The sequence below is a fragment of the Canis lupus genome, chromosome 17 (assembly GCF_048164855.1).
Source record: "Canis lupus baileyi chromosome 17, mCanLup2.hap1, whole genome shotgun sequence".
NCBI lineage: Eukaryota > Metazoa > Chordata > Mammalia > Carnivora > Canidae > Canis > Canis lupus.
Genome location: NC_132854.1, coordinates 9,280,744 through 9,304,093, shown reverse-complemented (window position 1 = coordinate 9,304,093; position 23,350 = coordinate 9,280,744). Strand labels below are relative to the sequence as shown.

Genomic DNA, 23,350 nt, shown 5'->3' with positions numbered 1-23,350 from the left:
GCTGGTTCCTTTAAGCTTCTTACCTAATCTTTACTGGTGACTCTCTAAAACAGAGGACTATAGACCTGACAGTTACTGTGTGTGTTGTGATAAAATAGGACAGTAAGAAGGTACCTAATAAAGCATACTGCATTATTTTTAGAAAGCCAAGAAAATAAATTTCACTATCTATTCTCAATTTCCAGAGCCTGCATTGATTCAAATGAAGATGGGGATTTGAGTACATCTACCGTATTGAGAAACTACAAAGAGGCCCAAGAATATGGTTCTTTTGGCACAGCTGAGATGCTGAATTACTCTGTTAATATATATGATGATGGAAACCTGCTCTCCATTGTGACCAGTGGAGGTATTCTGTTTCAGATCTGCTAATTATAGAGAAACTTGGTGCGGTAGGGTGATAAATTACTATAGCCATAAGGCAATCTTCTAGAGCATTTAACTTAGCAATTCCACCTAAAGAACTAGGTATGGGATAATAAATGGGATTTGGCCCCCTTGGCAAGGTATTGTATTCTTTAAAGTCATAACCACATAGGATCCATTGCAAGAGTACAAGCATGGTCCAGCCACAAAAAAACCATCAACATAATTCATCTTATGAAAATTCCTCTGGGAGGAATTTTACTTCCACATACTGCCTCTTAAGCAGTTCACCTACAAGTACAAAGTCAGGTAAGAAGATCCTCATATGGCATTCTCTGTAATTTCAAAAAAGTTGGGAACTATTCACATACCCATTAGCAAAAGAACAGGTTAATTTAAAACTGTGTTATTCATTGTGGGATATTATATAGAAAACAAAACGAATAAATCTACATACATATACCTGTATTCATAAGTCTCAGATACATGAATTTTAATGAAAAATATGTCGATAAAACATGTAATATTGTAAAACATGCCAAATAATACTACACAATATTCATGGATATATGTGTATGATAAAAATATAGATGGGAAGGATCAGCTTCTGGATAGTGATTATCTAGGGAGGAAGCAAGGACAGCTTTAATTCTTATCACCCCCTCCGCAATATTACTGAGTCATAATTGAAGTACAGTAAACTGAAGGTATATATACATAATTTATCATAATTAAGTTATGATAGATGTGTGCACCCAAGAAACCATCATTACAGTCAAGATATGAGCATATCCATCACCCCTACAAGTCTTCTTGTCGTCTTTGTAATCCAGCTGTGTGCCTTCAGCCACAGCCCCAGGTAGCCCCTGAACTGCTCTCTGTCAGTCTAGACCCTGCATTTTCTAGAATTTTGTATTAAGTAGAATAGTTATGGTATAGAATTCGCCTATATTATGTTTATAAATTGTTCCTTACTGCTAAGTAGTATTTCATAGTGTGGATACACTGTGGTTTATTTATACATTCACCTACTGGTGGACATTTGGATTGTTTTAACATTTATGTATAAGTCTCTGTGTGCAAATATGTTTTTGTTAATTTGGACTGATATCTGTCCAGTCCAAATTATATCTGGTCCAGTCCAAATCATAATCTGGTTGGATTTGATAGGTACGTATTTAACCTTTTAAGAAACAGTGGCTGCATCCTTTTACACATGACCAGCAGACTGCAAGCACTTCAGAACTCCATGTTCTTGTCCACATGTGGTGTGGTCAGCCTGCTGACATATAGCCACTCTGACTGGTAGTTTCCCTATTTTTAATTGGAAAGAAACAGGAAAGGAAGAATTGGTGACATTAGTTCCATATTCTTGTGTGACAGGAGTTGTCTAGAGCACAGGACTCTAAGCACTGCAGCAGACAGAAGGGTCATGGACTCCCATTTCTTCTGGAGCTATGACGACTCTGTCGTCACCCAAACATTAGGCCCAGTACCAGTAGGCATTTATCATTGTGTTTGTATTATTTTTTATCTGACATTGGTGGGATATTTCTCTCTACCCATGTCTTTTAAGAAACTTTTTCACAAAAATAAATAAATAAATAATAAATTTAAAAAAAAAAAAACAAAAACTTTTTCACTTAAAAAAAAAAAAAAAGAAGAAGCCCTAGCTGCTTTGTATTGTTTTGCTTGGCTTTATTGATATATAACATACTATAGAAAAGTATGCAAATCACAAATTATATACACGTTGCATTCTCACAAAGTAGACACTTCTGTTTAAACAAGTCAAGAAATAAAACATTGTCAAAGCCCCATCATGTCTCTTCCTAAACACTAACCTACCTTCCATCTTCCCAGAGCTAATTATGGTCGTGATTTCAATCACTGCATTAGTTTGAACCATCCAATAATATTGCTATTTTTATAGGTCAGAGATGATTAAATAGTGGCACTTTCACATAATTCAACCCAAGGTGATATGTTTCCATTTATAAATGGAATATATAAATATATATATAATATTATATATAAATATATATAAATGGATTGTTCAGTATATATCCTTTTGTGTGTGAATTCTAAGATCAACCTTATTTTTGTGTGCTTCATCTCATAATGTTTAGAAGTAGTTCATATTTTTTGCTGTATAATATTCAGTCCATGAATGCACCGTGTATCCATTTACTATTGATGGATCATAGGGTTGTTTCAAGTTTTTGAAATTTGCAAGCAATGCTGCCACAAATGTTTTTGCATGCATCTGTGTATATGTGCACACATTTCTGTTGGGTGCATTTCTGGAAGTGGAATTGCTGGATCATAGGGTATACCTGTGTGCAGCGTTCCAAAATGCTGGTCTGCCCTCCCACCAGTAGCATAGGAGTGAGTGCAGATCTTCCTCCACAGTTGCTCTTGTCAGCTGAGTGGCATACTGAGCTGTCTCATTGTGATTGATTTGTGTTCCCTGGGTGAGTCACAAAGTTGAACATCTTTTCATATGTTTAACCATTTGGTTATCCCCTTCTGTGAAATGCTTTTGAAGTTTTGCCCATTTTTCTTCTGGGTTCTCTCTTTAGGATTGGAAAGCTTATTCTGGAAATAAGCTCTTTGTCAGTTGTGTATGTTGCTGATACTTTCTCTCCTTTGTGACTTGCCTTTTGCTTTCAGTGAACAGGATAGAATCCAAGGTAGCAGAGTAGTGTATGTAGTTCAGAAAGTTTCATTTTTTATAAATTATTGATGAGGTTTAAGATAATAATACATAGTTAGATGTTAAAGCAAGAGTATGTTTTTAATAGATTATTTTTATCACGCTTAATAATACGTTGAACGGTTAAAACTTGGAATCTGAAAATATTTTATCATTTTCCTCTCTTTTTGCTCAAGGAGCTCATGGGACACACGTAGCAAGTATAGCTGCTGGGCATTTTCCAGAAGAACCGGAGCGGAATGGTGTAGCGCCCGGGGCTCAGATTCTTTCCATCAAGATCGGTGATACACGACTAAGCACAATGGAAACTGGCACAGGCCTGATACGAGCTGTGAGTATTTGTGAGGTATTGATCTAGAAGATCAGTGATGGATAATCGGATATTTTTAGGTTTATAAAGTGTTCTTGAGTTTACTAAGAAAATGTTGAACTGTATTTGGTATTCAGGACTTTGTCCTAAGAAGCAAAAATGCTTAATTCAGTTTTAAATTATTTTTATTAAAAATTATTAGGATAAAGTTTTTTGGAAAATATGAAAATATATTATACTTCTCATTTCTGCTAAGTCCCCTAGCACACTATTTTGAGGTACTTTAAAAACCCCAAACCAATCTTTTAGCCAGCTTGCTCCATCATTCTAGGAGGAATTTTTTTTTTTTTTTTTGAGGAATTTAACTTAAGTCTGAATTTCATTTTTATGTATGAATTAGATTTTACCTTAACTTCAGTGATTTTAGAATTTAGTAAGAACCATTCCATTCTGTACATGCTAGTTATATTTTTTATTGACTACTTACTGTACTCTGTCTCTGCCTTTTTTTGTTTGTTTTTCAACCTAAAAGTTGGAAGTAAGTATATATTTGGATTTGAAATAGAATATGATTGGTAAGAAACTGGGATTCCATGCCTTTATTTTACTGGCTAATCTTTTTATAAATTGCTGCCTAAACTAGATGCTTCATCTTTTTAATAGATGATAGAAGTCATAAATCATAAGTGTGATCTTGTCAACTACAGCTATGGAGAAGCAACTCACTGGCCAAATTCTGGGTGAGTGTACTCAGATATTTGTGAGCCACAGACTTTAGCTGATGGAGAGTATTAAATGTTTTTATAACTGGATTATACACTATGAAAACAAGCAGTCCCATGTAAAATGATAAGTGTGTATTTCGTGGGCCCCTAGCCTCCGTCCCCACAATCCTGATCCTGTCTGTGATGTTGTGATTCCCTCCTAGCCAGATAGACTCGCCGGCCCATCCATCATTACAGTTCCTCATTTACAAGCAGCCTGAACTCTTCCAGGGGCACTGACCTGATAGAATGCTAGACTTGCTGAAACCTGCTGATCTCTTCAGTGAGCCCACCCGACCTGCTGAACTTGGTGGACACGAACACTGATACTGACTTTAAGTTCGTGACCAAGAATCTCAGATGGTCACTCAGCATTGCCTTCAATTACCTGCATTTACTCTTTCACTCCTCTATGATCATTTATATCTTCTTTTCTCCTGAAAGACCTTCAGTGATGTTCCTTTCTTCCCTCAGCTGATGTTCTTAACTCTTCCTTTCCCAGAGGAGATACAAGCCTTCAGAGGGGACTTTTGCCCTTCCTATACCTGACCCCACCTTCTCTGCCTCACCTTCTTGTGTAATGAATGAAGTGCTGGGCTCAGAGTTGCCTGAGTGGCTCAGTTGGTTAAGCATCATACTTGGTTTTAGCTCAGGTCATGAGATTGAGCTCTCTCAATTGGGCTCTGCACTCAGCACAGAGTCTGCTTGAAATTCTTCCCCTCTTCTTCTCCCTCTGCCTAACTCCCACTCCTACCCTCCACCCCCTGCTCATACATACACATGCTCTCTTACTCTCTTTTTCAAATAAGTAAATAGATATCTTTAAAAATTCATTTAAAATTTACTTTTTAAGATTTTATTTATTCATGAGAGACATAGAGAGGCAGAGACATAGGCAGAGGGAGAAGCAGGCTCCCTGAGACTCCCTCCCAGGACTCTGGGATCATGCCCTGAGTTGAAGGCAGATGCTCAACCATTGAGCCACCCAGGTACTCCACACCCCCCCCCCCAAAATGTTAAATAAGTGAAGTGCTCAGGGTTAAAAGTTACTCAAGCATTTGCTATCTGGTTCCCATTTCCTTTACTTAAAAACTGCTCTCATGTTCCCTCTCTCATTTCCTGAATTAATATTACTCCACAGGCATGCTTTAGAATCCGCTGGCTTTGAAACAAACAGATCTCTTCATTTCATACTGCTTTCCCTCACTTTTCCAGCAAAGCTCAGTTGGTTGGTATATTCATAATTTCCGAGGCTCCTCAGTGCATTTTGATGTGTTACACGACTCCCTACCTTTCTGTGTCATGGTGTCCTCCTGCCCCTAAATTCAGTAGCTCAGCCTTGAACTCCTGTCACCTCACCTTTTCTTCTTTCATGGTAATAACTTGAAATCACTTCGTTTATAGTGTTTACCTACTTAGTGATCACCTGTCCCCCATTCCCACCAGGCCATCCATCTCTACCTATCACCCGGTCTCTGAAGTTCTTTGATAAAGGCCGGCCAAAATGAAAATTTTACCAAGCCAGACCCTATAGTTTGCTGTTAACAAATAACTAAGTTTTCTCAGCTAACCAATACTAGGTTTCCTGTGACACATCACTTTACTGCCCTTATGACAATCACTCTCTCATCCTCACTCATTTCTTTCGTGAACATAATGTTGCCCTCTTCTCTTGCTTCGGTGCCTGCTTTACCTAAGTGCCTTTCTTTCTCTCTTCCTTTGACAATCATCCTTTAGGGTTACCTTTCCCTAGTATTCTTCCCTTTGCTCTCAGGACTGTGGTGTTCGTGGCCTTAGACCTTTTTTTCTATTGACTGCATTTCCTCAGTGGCCTAACGTCATCTCTTTTATTTAATACCAGTACATTTCTTCTTTGCTATCAGGTTCTAGCCAGACTCTGTATTTTAGATCTAACTCTGAAGTCCTTCCTGTCTGTCGCCTTTGTTCCCCTTCACCTTTGGTACTGATCATAAATATCTATAGGAATCCCCTGAGGACTCATTTCAGAAGACAGTATTGCAGGGGAGGGTGGAAATCAAACTACTTGTTGCCCCACCGTCTAATCCGATCCCTGCTAATATTTCAGTATTTGTTTTTGATCCTTTTGTAGTTTATTTTGCCTACATATGTTCAGCATTGAATCTAGCATTCTTCCCACATTTACCTTGGTCTCATGACTCCTTCCTTACACTAAAATGCAATGAAACCCAGGAACACCTGCACCCCGATGTTTATAGCAGCAATGGCCACAATAGCCAAGCTGTGGAAGGAGCCTCGGTGTCCATCGAAAGATGAATGGATAAAGAAGATGTGGTTTATGTATACAATGGAATATTACTCAGCTATTAGAAATGACAAATAGCCACCATTTGCTTCAACGTGGATGGAACTGGAGGGTATTATGCTGAGTGAAGAAAGTCAATCGGAGGAGGACAAACATTATATGTTCTCATTCATTTGGGGAATATAAATAATAGTGAAAGGGAATATAAGGGAAGGGAGAAGAAATGTGTGGGAAATATCAGAAAGGGAGACAGAACGTAAAGACTGCTAACTCTGGGAAACGAACTAGGGGTGGTGGAAGGGGAGAAGGGCGGGGGGTGGGAGTGAATGGGTGACGGGCACTGGGGGTTATTCTGTATGTTGGTAAATTGAACACCAATAAAAAATAAATTAAAAAATAAAAAAAAATTAGGAAATTACCACTTAAGATATTTAGGAGCAAAATTGTGCATAATTAATTGCTCCCTTGAAAATAACAGTATAACTTTTTGTTGAAAAATAATTTTTAAGTTTTAATTAAAAATTTTAAACTTAATATTTATACTGTTAACATTTATAATAAAAATAAATAAAAATAAATAAAAATAAAATCCAGCTGAGGTGTATCACTTGGACTGGCTGTATCCTGTTCCACCCATGGTGGAGGTGCCAGAATTTACTTAGCCAGGCATTTGAATGTCATCTTGGTATTGTAAATGCTGGGAATAAGGTTAAGCGTGTAGTTTGAAAATGTTACCTGATTCAAATGCATACCTTCCTACTTGTAGCCACTGTTTTAGTGCTACTACTTAGAATCCTTATTTTCATTTGGTTTTGTGAAAACCGTATTTGAAAATCTCTTCGCAGTATAATAATACATTTTTTGAAAAATGGGACAGTTTTCTATGTTCAAAGGAATACTCTCTTTCAGGAGAATTTGTGAAGTAATCAGTGAAGCAGTTTGGAAGCATAATATAATTTATGTTTCAAGTGCTGGAAATAACGGTCCATGCCTTTCTACGGTCGGTTGTCCAGGTGGAACTACGTCAAGTGTAATAGGTTAGTTTCCTGTTTTAGAAAGAGACTTATTTAAAAACAAGCAAGCAAAAAACTCAGTGAATCTGATGTTAATTGTATCTCTACTGTATGCAAGTCCCCATGAAGTTGAGTGTACACCCTCAGGACCTGAGAGCTAGTAGAGAACTGCTGATCTGAAGTAGACTGCAGTAAGTGATTTGAGGGAAGGACAGGTACAATCTGGGTTTGCAAAAGTGCAGTTACTTCTGATTCAAGAATTCAGGTGAGGCTCTCGGAAAGAAGTGTGACTGTGAGGATTTCGATAGGTAGAAATGAGCAAGGAAAGGGTTTTCCAGACCAAGTGAATGACATAAACACAGATACTTGCTTCACTTTTTATTTATAGTATATGACTGCTTATTTACAGTATAGTTTCCTCTAATTTCTCTTGGGACATGCAGAAAGAATCAGATGCCGAGAAGGAGAAGTTTTATTCATGAGAACGTGGCTTCTCTTCCACTGTTTGGTCTACAGGATGCGATGCTGTGTTGCCGTTTCCACTGTACTCAATGAGGAAAATGCCTGTCAGCAGGAGTTTGGGGGAATCAAAATGAGTTGCATTCATAATAGGAAAATGATAAGATTAGCTGTAGCTGCCAACTTGTGTGAAAACGCCCACAAAACGTAACACCCACCTTCTGTTTTTCTTAACATGAGGCAAGAATGAGGAGGAGGATGAACTGAGAGAACAAATAGATAGTAATTGATGTCTAGAATTTTTTACTTTATTTTTAAATTCGAGAGCAATATAAGTCTAAAATATTTTAACATTTATAATTGGATGCATGACAATGAAAGCTCTTTGGTCCCAAATAATTTTTCTAGTGTATACATAAATAACTGCTTGAATGTATACATATTATAGTTATTATTAAAGGCATTCAGTTACTGTAGATGATATAGATACATAATAGCATTTAAGTATCCAATTTTAGAAACTGGTCCTTTAATTTTTTTTTTTTAATAACAGTGATCTTAGCTTATTAGGACATGCTTTTATTTATAGATTCTGTTAAATCCTGTATTGAGACAATAGTGCCTACCTGTGATCTGTCCTTTGTATTTCAGTTCTCTAGATATTTTAGATACATAAATTAAAATGAAACAAAATAGAACTGAAAGGTACCTAAAGATCAAAATATACCACTCTGCCACAGTACCCAGTATTTTGTCATTTTCTTATCCCCAGACTCATTGATAATTTTAAACTAAATTTCATAAAGTGATTACCGTTTTATGTGGCAGCACTGTTAACGTAAATCCTCTTAACTCACATATTTTATTCGTCTTCTACTCTGCATGTGTATATGTTGCAAAGAAGAATTAGGCGCTGGTAGACCTGGATTCTAAACCTTTTCTCCAACTATCATTATACACTTAGTATTTTCAGCCTTCTCTAGACCCTCTCTAGACTGTTTCTAGATTTCTAGAATGAAGAAACTTGAGTTTGATCCCTGAGAGTCTGTGAATGAGCCTTTCTGACTATTCTGCCTTTACATATTTATCTGGAAGACTGCAGCATGTTAAGTATCTGTGCTGCTTGCTTGTTTTTTACAGCCATTTTGGGGAAGAGGGATACTGCTAACCTTATGGGTAGAATTGTGGATACCGTGGTTGCTTGAAAATGAAGGCAAACTAATTCCCTTATTTTCCTAAAGTTAATATTTTATAGTTTAAGACACATTTCTCATTTTCTTTTACACAGACAGTTTTAGGTATATTTTAATATTTAATCCACATGATAATCCTGGGGGATATTTTTATATTCAAAACCAAAGCACCTAGTATAACATCTGGTACATGGTTAACTTTCCTTGCTCATTAAATTTTCTTTCTTTTCTATTTATGAGCAAGGACTGTGATATAGGGTGATTAAGTATTTACCCAAGGTCACAGCTGATTGAATAGTGGGTTTAGAATTCGGATCAAACTTTATGTCCTTTCATTAATGATGATATTCACCCGACAGGCGTTGGTGCTTATGTTTCTCCCGATATGATGGTTGCTGAGTATTCTCTGAGAGAGAAGTTACCGGCAAATCAATACACGTGGTCTTCTAGAGGCCCCAGGTAGGACATGGGTCTATTACAAATACTTTGTTAAACTACATGGTGGGGAGAGACAAGTGGTAATTTTACCAGGTACATTTTAGTTTTTACTTTTTCAGCATTCATATTTTGAGGAACAGTCTCAAGGAAACATAATTAAAGGAATAAATTTTAGATATTTTATTGTTAGAGTGTGACATAACTGTTCTGAGTATAAGATTAGAAAAACTGGGGGACACCTGGGTGTCTTGGTTGAACATCTGCCTTCAGCCCAAGTCATGATCCCAGGGTCCTGGGTTCAAACCCCACATTGCCCTCCCTGCTCAGCGGGGAGTCTGCTTCTCCCTCTCCCTCTGCCTGCTACTTCCCCTGCTTGTGCTTGCTCTGTCAAATAAATAAAATAAAAATAAAATGATGAGAAGAACTGGTTGGAATCATGATGGTAATGCCAAATTTAAATCTCTCAGTTACAGGTATCTTCCTACTATTTTCTAAATAATTTCTTCTTAAAAAATAAACTGATTTCAGTAGTTTACTATCATTGTTACTGAAAGCAATCAGGCTATAGATCTCTGTGTGGACAGCAAGCCTTGCCTGTATCATCACCACATATTGCCCACATCAGCCCAACTAATTGGCCTAAAACACCACATCACTGAGTAAGAGGGGCCAGGGTTAAGAATCAAAGATTAAGTTGGCAAAGGTTTACATGTTTTATGGTCATTTAATAAAAGTGCTAATTATTAAACTTGTTGATTCTCTTCTAAAATTGATTTTGAAATGTTTTATCTTACAGTCAGTATAAACACAAAGTATCAGAGAACGTGTAAACCAGCCTCTGTTAGTTTTATTTGCCTGTAGGACATTTAAAGATTTATTTCAAGAAAAACAAGTTCACGAATTGTGAGGGAAGCCTGGATTAAGGAGATACTGGCTCACAAACCAGTTATTTTAGGAATGAGAGAATTTGTTCATGTTCACTGTGCTATGAAAATGGAATATTACTACAAATATATGGTTTGATTATTATGGTTAATAAGGTATGAAACATTGTCTAGTGATCACAGAATGGAGCATATTCTATATACTATTTGAAAAATCCTCTTTGTCAAGAAAGACACAGAATTTACTTGATTTCCTGGTATTTGCAAGTATTGCATATTTCTTAAAGACTGATTACCCAATAATGTCCACATAAGCACATTTTGAATTTCATTACATACTGCATTTTAGAAGAAAAACATCACTAGTTTTTTTTAAAGAAACTTCTACAATTATGTAAAGTTTTAAAATAAGGAATATGTAAGAATTCTATAAAGAAAACTTTACTTCATATATATGTATATATATGCCCAACATAGGACATGAGCTAACAGCCCCAAGGTTGAGTCACAGCTCTACCGACTGAGCCAACCAGGCAGCCCAAAATTTTATTTTAATAATATTATATTTCCATAACCCTTTTTAGAGCACTTATTAAGTGTTTTATGATTAATCACTTTAACAGTGTAGTGTAAAATGAATAGAGAGCAATAGGAGGTAGTTAGAATTTATGACTCTTCTAGTTACTTTTTCCAGTTATAAGACACTGCATGCTCATTGTGAACATTGATAGACGATACAGATGGTGCAAAGAAGAAAGTAAAAATCACCCTAAATCACACTGTGATGTGTTTGGGTGACATTGTGGTGTACATCCTTTTAGTAATTCTCCTGTAAATAACTGAGAGATCACACTGTTTCTGGTGCCTGTGCAACCATTTGTCAATCAATAATACCATATGAAAATCTGTACAGGTCAACCGATCTTTACTTAACAATGTTCTCTTTAAGATCACTAAACAAGGTGCCACCAACCCACTTTAGGAGGAGGATCTTATTTGTATTGCTTTCAGCTCTCTGTGAAAATTTGAAACCAAATTGCACTATTATCCTTAGCCAGTAATAAAAATAGTCCTACCAGTTGGAGGAAGAGTAGTAAAAGGGAGAGGCCAACAGCTTTTATGGGGAACTTACCAACCACTCCTCCAGGGAGGAAGAAGTGTGTCGTCATGTTATTCCTTTACTTGAGGCAGAAGGCCAGAGCTTGTTTTTAGTGACGACACAGTGATGAGCTCCATGGGCTTTATCTCGTTAGCCCTGTGTAGTCAGAGCCCTCAACTAGAGGCCTTGCAGCCTTGAGCCATCCAGTATGACAGCCATGAGTCATGTGAGGCTAGTCTGCATTGAGGTGTGCTAAAGTGTGAAATGTACATTAGATATTTATTTAAGACTAGTATAAAAAACATAAATTAACTCATTTTTTACACTAATTATATATTGAAATTACATTTTGGATATGTTGAGTTAAGTAAAATACATTATTAAAAGAAATTTCACCAGTTTCTCACGAGTTCTTTTTAAATACATCTTTTGGAAAGTTTTAAATGCCTTCTGGGGGCACCTGGGTGGCATCTGCCTTTGGCTCAGGTCATGATCTCAGGGTTCCCAGGATCAAGAAGGGATTGAGCCCCATGTTGGGCTCTGCATTCAGTGGGTAGTCGGCTTGTCCCTCTGCCCCTCCCCCCACCTCCACTGAGCACGCACATGCACAAGTGCTCTCAAATAAATAAATCTTTTAAAAATAAATAAATGTCCTCTGTGTCCTACATGTCTGTTGGACAGTGGCTGTATTAAACTTTAAAAAAGGAAAGGCTTCTACTTACTAAAGACAGGAAAAAAATGCATTCATTAAGGAATCTGAGCAGTGACATTTATTTTCTCTCCATAAATATACCTGACACCCTTTGCACATAATCCCAGATACATACAGACACACTTAATAAGATTTTGCCCACTTTTAAGGAAGATACATAATGGGAAAATAGCTGTGCTGGGTATTTTTTTCCAACTGATTCCAGTACTGCAAATTATGCATGGTATTGTACTCTGATCTATTTGACCAGTGGCCTTGTTATGAATGCCCATGTTGATCCAATTCTCACCATTGTAAGCAAACTTTAATGGCTTTTCCTTCAGTGCTGATGGAGCCCTTGGAGTAAGTATCAGTGCACCAGGAGGAGCCATTGCTTCTGTTCCCAACTGGACATTGAGAGGAACTCAGCTAATGAATGGGACGTCTATGTCTTCTCCCAATGCGTGTGGAGGCATCGCCCTGATACTTTCAGGTAGGGACACTGCTTAGTGCTCTACTTGGTCTAACTCAGTACTGTTTCTAAATTCCAGGGAATAGGTGGTGAATTACCAGTTGATAGCATAATTTAAAGTCAGGCAGTAGTCATAAAGAATAATTGTATAAATTTCTCTCACCTTATTGCAGACAGATACTTGTTTTCTGAAGTTCTCATGGTGAGAAAATGCCCTGGCTCAAAGTAAAGTTTAAGATAGAAAATAACTATATGATAATAAGGATTTGAATTGTATTCATTCATCCAACAAATAAATTTATTTGCTACTAATGGCTATCAAGCATTACTTTGGATCAAAATTACCTGCCCATGTGGAATTTATATCATAGCTGTGGGAGAGAGACTGTAAGCAGAATTTAACGTTAGTTTATATTACATGTTAAAAGATCATGAATATTGCTGTGGGGATAACTAAAATGGAAAAGGAGATAAGAGTTTCTGGGGTGATGTGTCAGAGGCTCACGGTATTAATTGGATGGCATTGGCATTGACTGGGATCCAGTTATGGTCACCAGGTCGTCGCAAAGATTCCACCTCAGGAGTGTTCCTCTATGAGATCCCAAGACTCTGCCCTCATTTCTAGCCCTTTTCCATCTCATCAGATTTCAGGATTGCTCCACGTCTCTGGTCTTTGCACATCTTACTCTCTCTGCCTAGAATCCTTTTGTGCCATTTTTTGGTCTTGCAAACTCTTGTACATCCTGGCAAGAAGATTCTCATATTCTTTCCTCTGATAGAGCATAACCTTCTTTTGGATTCTTACTGACAAAATAGGCTACTTTCTTGATTCACTCTTAAAGCAGCATATTTCTGTTTTGTTCATTTCTTTCAACATCGTAAGTGCACACATGTTTGATGAACTCTGGAATGGACAGGAATGCGGTATTTCTCATCTTTTATCTTTCACAACAGTGTTCAACACAAAGTTAACAAATTGGTGGCTTACATATCTTCCAACAGAACAGTCATTCCCAGCCTGGCTGCTTCTGCCATCACCCAGGAAGCTTTTAATCGGTATCAGTATCTAGGATCCAGTCTCAAAAATACTGAATTAATTGAGCTGTGGTCAAGCTTCAGCATCTTTTCTGCTGGTTTGTTTTAAGTTTTCTTGGTGTCTGTAACACAGCCAAGTTGATTAATATCTCCAGCAACCATATCATTTGACCAGCAGTGTTTTAAGATTTTATTTTTAAGTGATCTCCACAGCCAACGTGGGGCTTAACCTTACAACCTCAAGACCGAGGGTCCCATGTTCTACCAGCCCATGTTCTAGCAGCTGAGCCAGCCAGGTACCCCTATGACCAGCAGTATTTTAAAGAAAATGTCATTCGAATGCCTCTACCTGCTTTAAATGTTTGCATCACCTTTGCAGAGTGCACACTAATGCCATTGTGTAATGGACACACAGTGATTTTTTGTTGAATGAAGTGTTTACACAATGCCAGCAGTTTTGAGTCAGACTGTTGTAGTTCAGCTTTCTAGAAAAGATTAAGAAATTGAGTGTTGACACTGAGGTGGCTCAGTGGTTGAGCATCTGCCTGTGGCTCAGGTCGTAATCCTGGGGTCCTAGAATTGGGTCCTGCATCAGGCTCCCCAGAGAGAGCCTGCTTCTCCGTCTGCCTATGTCTCTGCCTCTGTCTCTATCTCTCATGAATAAATAAACAAATCTTCCAAAAAAAAAAAGAAAAAGAAAAGAAATTGAGTGTTGAAACACCAGACATTAAAGCCAGAAAATGTACACATTATCTCTACTGGTGAGGGGAAGAGAAGTTTCAAGTAGTACACTCTGTAATACTTCATTCTTGCTTTTGCTTTTTAATTTCAGGTCTGAAAGCAAATAACGTTAACTACACGGTTCATTCAGTCAGAAGAGCTCTAGAAAACACTGCAGTGAAGGCTGACAATATAGAAGTATTTGCCCAAGGACATGGTATTATTCAGGTAGTGTTTGTATGAAAAATGGCTTAATAGTCATCAAGATACTGTTTTAGTTGTTACTGGATGGTATTTCCTGTTGTAACAGTGATTGAGTTTATCTGATTCTACATTATATGTTCATAATAGGTTCTGAACTAATAAGCAAAGAGGATATGAAAACAGATTTTGTAGTTAAGACGAATTTGTTGCAGTAAGAGAGAAATACAGTAAACATAAGACACATGGAGGGTAGAAATTCAAAGCGAAGATGTCGAGGGCAAAACTTGTGAATTTAGTGGTGTATGGAGGAGTTCTGACTTTAGTCACTTGGGACTAGTGGTGTGAATCTAGAGACTGGAGCTGGAGGTGAGTGGTCAGACTGATGTCTTGTCTGAAAAGTAGGTAGACTTACCCTCTTTATTTGGGGTCACTATGTAGTTGAGAGAGGTGAACATAGAAACTAGCTTTTCACCTGTACCTTTTTATGACTGAAATCAAATTGGTAATTTACAGCAAAATATTTTCTTGACCCAACCATTGATATTTTACCTTTTGTGTTCTTTTAATTAGGTTGATAAAGCCTATGACTACCTCGTTCAGAATACATCGTTTGCTAATAAATTAGGTTTCACTGTTACTGTTGGAAATAACCGTGGCATCTACCTCCGAGACCCTGTTCAGGTGGCTGCACCTTCAGATCATGGCGTTGGCATTGAACCTGTGTTTCCAGAAAATACCGGTAAGAAATAAAAGGACAGTAAGCCAAAGTGCTCACATTTATAGCTTGAATGAATAGTATCATATGAGAGCAATGCCATTTGGGTTAATGTCCTAAAGAAAAAAGATCAGTTGACAATATTATTTTAAATGTTACATGGTTTAAGGCAGGATTGGGGGGGTAATGGCAAGCAGAAATCCCAGCATTGTGGCAATTCAGTCAGCCTGGTAACCACTGAGGAAAACAGTAGCCTGTAGCCTGGGTCTTCAGTGTCCCAGAGTATTATTGAATTGTGGATAATGAAGCATCCAGTTTCTTTTGTTTAGCACTCTTACTACTTGGGTGTAAACAGAGTTTTAGTTGGAGGGTGGGAAGCAGAAGCAGCCAGGGAGAACTGTCGCTCCAAGGACGGGTCACCACCGTGTACTTGGCATCTTCCTTTCAGGCAGGTGCTGCTCTCTGCATGCAGTAATGACAGATGCTCAGGGAAACCCCTTATTTTAAGATTACAGCCATGTTGGATAAAATGTGACTGGATCACAAGTGCACTAAAATGTAGGGAAGATTCTGTGACTGCTTTATTTGAACTGTGTTTTGGAAGCACATGCCCTAGTACATTTTATAACTGATTAAGTTCATCTGCTAGATTTTATGAGAAGATAAAACTTTTTAAAATGGAAGAAAAGGAAAAAAGTACTAATCTTTCATTTTTGGTCTTTTTAATGCTAGAAAACGCTGAAAAAATATCCCTTCAGCTTCATTTAGCTTTAACTTCAAATTCGTCTTGGGTTCAGTGTCCCAGCCATTTGGAACTCATGAATCAATGTAGACACATAAACATACGTGTGGATCCGAGGGGCTTAAGGGAAGGATTGCATTATACAGAGGTATTGGTTCATCTTCATTGTAACTTTCTAAGTACTCTTTAAGACATGTAAAAATACCTTGTGTGGCAGTCTGTCTGCCCTTTGGTCTGAATTGGTCAAGGGTGGTTATACATGCATTTATTTAGGCTGTTTGCCATTATTTATGCGACCCAACATCAGAAAATTGGTGTCAACTTGTGCTTAAGACCTTTAAATTTTAATGTTAAATTAACTTACTCTATGAATAGATTTCACCTTTTTTTCTTTTTTTCTCATCTTTTAAAAGTTTGTGGATACTGAAACTTACTCTTTTTTTCAAGGTATGTGGCTATGATATAGCATCCCCCAATGCAGGGCCTCTGTTCAGAGTTCCAATCACTGCAGTTATAGCAGCCAAGTAAGTAACAAGTTGCCAACAGCTTACTGTTACATGGGATTTTTTAATGGCTATTTATGGAAATAGTATGAACTTTTAAAAGATGGTAGACCAGAATCAGGTAACTGGCTTTTAGTTCTGCCTCTTGCTCAGAGTCGAAAGTGGCACGTGGTTTTTCTATTGCCTTTTGACTGTGAGAATACCCAGTGGCATCTCCTGTGCCCTGCCCTCTGTGCCAAAACTCCACCCTCCTAACTCCCTGATCCATCTGGAGCATTTCACAGTATTACTTCATCCCTCCTCCACTCCCACCCCCTCTCCCCACCATTATACCTCTACTCTGTGGGATTGCTGTTTTCTCTGGCTCTCCCACTTCTCCTGTTTCCAGACTCTTCTTTCCCATCATATCTTTTACCCCAAAACCGAGAAGCTCCAATCTGTCATACTGCTTTCTGTTTAAGGTAGATCAGTGGTGCTCCCCAGGATCATGCTCTTTAAAATAGCAAACAGTGGTCCTTTAAAACTAGCGTTTCCTGTCACCCCATCCACCCGACATTCGTACTCCTCACTGGTGTCGGCATTCAGGCTTCCTCAGACTGGCTCATTCCTAGTCATCCCCAGGGTGAAGGAAGTTCCTTCTTGCTCCTTCGTGGTGCTTTGTACATGCTGTGGTACACGTGTCAGTCAAGACGTCATCTCTTTTAGCTCACCACATTTGATTGAAGACACAGGGACTATATCCTACGAGTTACTCTGTGGAGCCCCGTTACACAGTATCTTCAGAACATTCGGTTAACAGTTTCTACTGAGTTAGTTAACTGGTAAATATTAAATGTGCAGTAGTTCTCAGCCTGTAAGAAACATAGGATGAAAATCAGGAGATAAAAAGTGACACACACACACACACACACAAAAAAAAGTGACACACACATGGAGAAATTGCAGAGCACTTAAATCCTCAGGCAGATTTTCCCTCAAAGTCCAGTATAGAAAATTAGACAAGATAATTTATAAGATTCAGGAATCAGCCGAGACATTATCTCCTTCAGGAATCTTTTCCATTAACACTTCCTATCTACCCAGAGCATATTCTGTTAAATGTTTCTGGTAGTTCTGTCTTCATGAGATTGGCCAGGGCAAAGGAAAATATATTCAGTGTTGTATTTGTAGCTCTTAACAGCAGTGCCTCATATATATAGTAGGCGCTCATTAAATGTTTGTCACACTGACTAAAATTTGTCCTTTGCATATTCTTTAGGTTTCCATAGTAGAAAATTATACATTTGACCTTTACGTATCATTGGTTTCTTACCAAAATGCTATAAAAGTACTTTTCTTCTTTACTGTGTCATTATGGTGTGGGGTATTTTGGAGCTATATAAGGGGTTTAATACCATTCTCAGAGCTGTAAGGTAGTATCAGTCACACAAAACATTACCTGTGGTTTTATTATTTAGGATTCATCATAGTTCAGATTCTAGTAGTTGGGAAAGCCTATGAATGAGGGAGCTGTGTATGTATGTCTTATAGACAAATTGTAGCATAGGCCAGTAAAAAGGAGAAAAATCATCTATACTGGGCTATCCAGAATTTATCACTGCTAACATGTTGCAAAAATGAGATAGTGTTGTGCACACTGTTCTATAACCAACCTTTAAATCCCCATGCTCGTTTCTAATGAACTCTTAAAATCTAGAGTACCAGTGGGCTTATAGTATAAAAGCCTTTTTTGTGACAGCATCATTTAGCCATTTATTTTTATTTTTAGAGTAAATGAATCATCACATTATGATCTAGCCTTGACAGATGTACATTTTAAGCCTGGTCAAATTCGAAGGCATTTTATTGAGGTTCCTGAGGGTGCGACATGGGCTGGTAAGTAACATTTGAGTCTGTCCTGACCACTTATCTTTATGTACTTCTATCTCTGCTAGGATTGTGACCATAGAAAGTAGTTCATATATCTCTAACATGTGCTTTTGTCATAACAATACTACATCTGACACCCTACATTGGCTGTTAGGTTTAAAATATTATGAAGATCTCATACTATTTTACACTGGCTCATACATCAAATCATCTAGGCTATTTAAGATGTTTTAACATTCAGGATTTTAACTTAGTTTAGAATACCTTATCTGTTAGTGATTAGAGTCAGAGTTGTATTGTTGAACAGCTCTAGGCTACCATTCATATAGGTCCCCATGGACTTATCTAACAGTGAGCCCTGATAAAATATACACTAATTATAATAAAGGAAAATCTATGATTAATTAATGCTGAATCTGATATTTTTTCAATGGTAAATGCCAGTAATTATAATGTTCAAATTATGATTTGTCTTGGTTGGTATTGAATATAATTAGTTTTTTTAATAAGAATTTATTGAATGATCCAGAATAGAAGTAGCTCAGACCATTTAGCAGTCTTAGATTAGAAATGTGCTTTGAGTGGGGAAGGAAATGGGAAGATGGTGGTCAGAGGGTACAGAATTTCACTTATTCGGTGAATAGGTGCAAGCACTCTAATGTCCAGCATGGTGACTATATTGTCTATTCTGTGTTATGTACTTGAAATTTGCTAAAAGTCAGATTTGAAATAGTCTCACCACCAAAAAAATTGGTGTATGTATGTAAAGTGATGGATGTGTTAATAACCTCCCTGTAATAATCATTTTAAGGGATCCCTGGGTGGCGCAGTGGTTTGGCGCCTGCCTTTGGCCCAGGGCGTGATCCTGGAGACCCGGGATCGAATCCCACATCAGGCTCCCAGTGCATGGAGCCTGCTTCTCCCTCTGCCTGTGTCTCTGCCTCTCTCTCTGTCTCTCTCTCTCTCTGTGACTATCATAAATAAATAAAAAAATAATAATAATAATCATTTTAAAACATATACATGTATATCATATCCTCACAGTGTATACCGTAAACACCTATGCAATGTTGTCAATTGTATCTCAGTAAAATGGGAAAGAAAGAAAGAAAGAAAGAAAGAAAGAAAGAAAGAAAGAAAGAAAGAAAGAAAAGAAAGAAAGAAAGAGAAAAGAAAAGAAAAGAAAAGAAAAGAAAAGAAAAGAAAAGAAAAGAAAAGAAAAGAAAAGAAATAAATATACTACAGATGGGTCCTGTTTCAGATAACTAGAAATACTGTCCTAACACTGGATTTTTTATCCTTAGCAATTGATGAGGTTCACAGAGTTCTCTAACCACTTGACCTTGTGAACCAGAAACATAAGCCTTGCTTTAAGCTTCCTGTATTAGAGTGAGTGTGCATTAGACAGGATGCTGATTCTGCTTCACAGTGATTTTGGTTTTGCCTCTAGCTCAGCCTCAGAATAAAACCTAGGATGTGTAGGTCTGATAATCATACTTTTCTAGAAGCTGACAGGAGGGAGAGACTAGGAAAAGTTATCAATGAATTTGAATAAATAGACACTAATGGAATTTAGCTGTGATAACAAATAGAGCATTCTAAAATTAAAATTCTCTTTATCAGGAATTGGTTGGTTTTTAGCTAGAGCAGGTTTCCTCACAGGAGCAGAGGGAGAAAGGGTTTTGAAAATAACTTGATTAGGACAACTGTGTCCATCCGTGGGCAGCTCGCTGTTCATGGTGTTTGCAGCATAGTGGTTGTTAATTGTGTTACTGATTTGTTTATTTTCCTACCCTTTCATCTTTATTAATATTCTGTCGATTCTTTGTTAAGGAAATATGTAGTTTTCCTTTGAATGTATCATTTTATTCTTGATACATTATTTTCTAAAAAGTTGATATTATTAAAACAATCCTACCTCTGTTTTAAATCCCATCAGTTTAAAACTTTGCTGCTTCTCTTCTCATTTTAGAAGTTACCGTGTGCTCCTGTTCTTCTGAGGTGTCAGCCAAGTTTGTTCTTCATGCAGTACAGCTTGTGAAGCAAAGAGCGTATCGAAGTCATGAATTCTATAAGTTTTGTTCGCTTCCAGAAAAAGGAACACTAACTGAAGCTTTTCCTGTCTTAGTAAGTTTTCATTACCAGTTTGAAATCCTATGAAATAATTTCTTTTTTATTTTTGGTATGGGGCTAAGACTGTGTATTTGAATTTGATTTTATAGTTTGTATTCAGACTGGGGGCTGCATATTTTATTGATGCCAAATAAAGTGGGAAGGTAGGTAGTCTCAGTGGGATACTTGAGACTAAGTTGGAGATAAATATTAATCATCTGAAATCTTTAAGAAATGTAATGAGAGGAAAATGCTGGTCTGCTGGATTCTGACGGCTTGCACCATAGAGCCCAGTTGGGAATGTTGCCTCATCACACAGGAGATTATTTCCTTATTTAAGATTTTTCTACATGTTTTCTACTTGTTATTTTATTAATACCCAGTTGTTAAGACTCCAGGAGGCTGTTTTGCTCTATATGTGAAGCCACTACTGCTTCCCACCTGAATGACCTCAAGTGTGCCAGGTCCCCATCCTTCTGGGCTGCTGTTCTTCCTCTGTAGAAGCGGAGCAAAACTGTGTTCTTTCTTGAACCTGCTGCCTAGTGTTTTCACAGAGTTCTATCATCTTTCCTTAGTTCTATCATCTTTCCTTAGGTTTCTCATTACAGCTTCTTGTGTTCTTGTAAATGTTAGTATCACATGACCCATCTTCAAACTTGCTAATGTATACTGATTACTAGAAAAACTAATTTAAAACTCAGTGCTAAAAATAGTTTTTGTTTTTAATTTTTTTTAATAGGGAGAAAGATGTAAGGGACCATGATATCATTTTGCTTTGATTACCAGGCAGCTCTGAGCCTGAAATTCAGCTGTGGGTATTGACTATGCCTTACAGAGCTGTAATACTTACCTTTTCTTATCATGGTTTTTATAAGTTTTCCTTTGGTCTGAAGTTTTTATTCCAGTTTGTTTTCACCATTATTTTGTTGTATATGTTCTCAAAAGCTGCCTCCAATCTTCTATGACAAGGGCCGTAGGAGTCTGAGTAGATGACTGTATCTTTACCCTCTATACTCAGAGTAGATAACTGTGTATCTTTACTCTCTATACTCTATCTTTGCAACTAATTCCACCCACAGGTGTACAGATAGGAAAGGTTTGAAAGCTAGAATTGCTGTAAAACACCTATTTATATTCTGTAATTTGAAGGAAAATGAGAAAAGAGATTTACAAGTTTGTAATTTTTATTCTTTACAGGGTGGGAAAGCAATTGAGTTTTGCATTGCTCGTTGGTGGGCAAGTCTTAGTGATGTCAATATCGATTATACCATTTCTTTCCATGGAATAGTGTGTACTGCTCCTCAGTTAAACATTGTAAGTTCCACATTTCCATCATTTTTAATGTCAGTTATTTGTGTTATTGAAAAATAACCTCACTGGTTGGACTTAAACATTAACGGGCAGATTACCTGTAGTTCTGAAAATAACAGTAGTATTTGTTCATGGGTGCTTATAAACTTTGCATTATGCATGTTTATTTTAGGTTCAAATGTTTAAGAATACAATTTATTATCAATAAAGTTTGAGAACCTAATTTGATAAATATCCTTTGTAGCATGCATCGGAAGGAATCAATCGTTTTGATGTTCAGTCCTCTCTGAAGTATGAAGATCTGGCTCCCTGCATAACTTTGAAGAGCTGGGTCCAGACACTACGGTATCATTAAGTGTTTTAAGACTACAGATGTTGAGCATTGGTGTGATAGGAGTGGGGATATCTCTTCTACTCTTTGAAAAGAGTCATCTTTTTAAATCATCTGAGTGCTAAAGATGAAAATGTAGTTTCTGACTTTGCAGCCTAGGAGTCCCAGCAGCTTTCTAAGAAGCAGCCTCAGCAGTAGCTTCTAGCCTTAATAACGTGTATAAAGCTCTCAGTGTGGCACCTACAGGACCCATCCTTTGATGGGGGTATATTGCTATCTGCAGTTTGGACAGAAGGATGCGAGTCAAAACCTGTCTGTCCTTAACACTCTTAGCAGTTGTCCTACTATTGGGATCTGGTTAAGAACTATTTGTTGACATTTGAAAATGTTTCTGTAATGTTGCAAAATTTAAACTGTATATGTTGCTATGGTTCAGCCAATAAAGAATTCTGTAAGCTGATGATTAAAATATTATATACTGAAAAGGACAGAGTTTAGGAATGCTCATTGTCACTTACTGTGCTGTGTTATAGATTTTGTTGGTTAGTTTCATTTCTCTCAGTAAATGAATTCTTGCATCAAATTACTTACATGTTTTTCTAATTACAGCCCATTGAGTGCAAAAACAAAACCTTTAGGATCAAGAGATGTTTTGCCAAATAATCGTCAGCTTTATGAGATGATCCTGACATATAACTTTCACCAGGTAAGTGTTTTTATAATAAAGTATAACCTTAAAATGAACTTTTGTGTTTTGTTCATGAAATATGAAGTCACAAATGGCAGGACAAGTAATTTAATTTATATGTATATGTATGAAATAGAGTCAAGTAAATAACACTGGTTAATTTGGAATTATCCTTTTGGAAATTATAATTTCTAATGGTCTAAGTGCTATTCAGGTCTGAAGTCATAAACTCTAAATTAGTGGTGACCTGACCTTTGAGCCTTAGTTTTTTTATTCATTGATACCTATTCAGTGGTACCCATTCGGTGCTAACTGTCCAGTGGCTAGATGTCTCATCAATGCCAGATGCCTTCTGATTATGGTACCGGGTCTGATTGCTTTCTCTGAAGTAGCTGTTAAAACAATGAAAAGTCAGAATAACTCTTGGTTGA

At 37.3% G+C, this 23,350-nt stretch overlaps 1 protein-coding gene across 4 annotated transcripts in view; it reads left to right on the top strand.

Annotated features, from left to right (window-relative positions):
* TPP2 (tripeptidyl peptidase 2) overlaps positions 1 to 23,350 on the top strand; it is a 70,489-nt gene that overhangs the window by 24,627 nt on the left and 22,512 nt on the right. For all 4 annotated transcript variants that reach the window (XR_012009782.1, XR_012009783.1, XM_072782448.1 and 1 more), the window contains exons 6-20: positions 186 to 349; positions 3,259 to 3,413; positions 4,056 to 4,132; positions 7,350 to 7,477; positions 9,465 to 9,564; positions 12,562 to 12,710; positions 14,557 to 14,672; positions 15,219 to 15,387; positions 16,096 to 16,253; positions 16,553 to 16,629; positions 18,377 to 18,483; positions 20,450 to 20,604; positions 21,787 to 21,903; positions 22,145 to 22,245; positions 22,841 to 22,937. Coding sequence is in view for 2 of the 4 variants with exons in the window: in XM_072782448.1 (XP_072638549.1) it covers positions 186 to 349; positions 3,259 to 3,413; positions 4,056 to 4,132; positions 7,350 to 7,477; positions 9,465 to 9,564; positions 12,562 to 12,710; positions 14,557 to 14,672; positions 15,219 to 15,387; positions 16,096 to 16,253; positions 16,553 to 16,629; positions 18,377 to 18,483; positions 20,450 to 20,604; positions 21,787 to 21,903; positions 22,145 to 22,245; positions 22,841 to 22,937 (1,870 nt within the window). In the remaining 2 variants the exon portion in view is untranslated. The remainder of the gene's footprint in view (positions 1 to 185; positions 350 to 3,258; positions 3,414 to 4,055; positions 4,133 to 7,349; positions 7,478 to 9,464; positions 9,565 to 12,561; positions 12,711 to 14,556; positions 14,673 to 15,218; positions 15,388 to 16,095; positions 16,254 to 16,552; positions 16,630 to 18,376; positions 18,484 to 20,449; positions 20,605 to 21,786; positions 21,904 to 22,144; positions 22,246 to 22,840; positions 22,938 to 23,350) is intronic.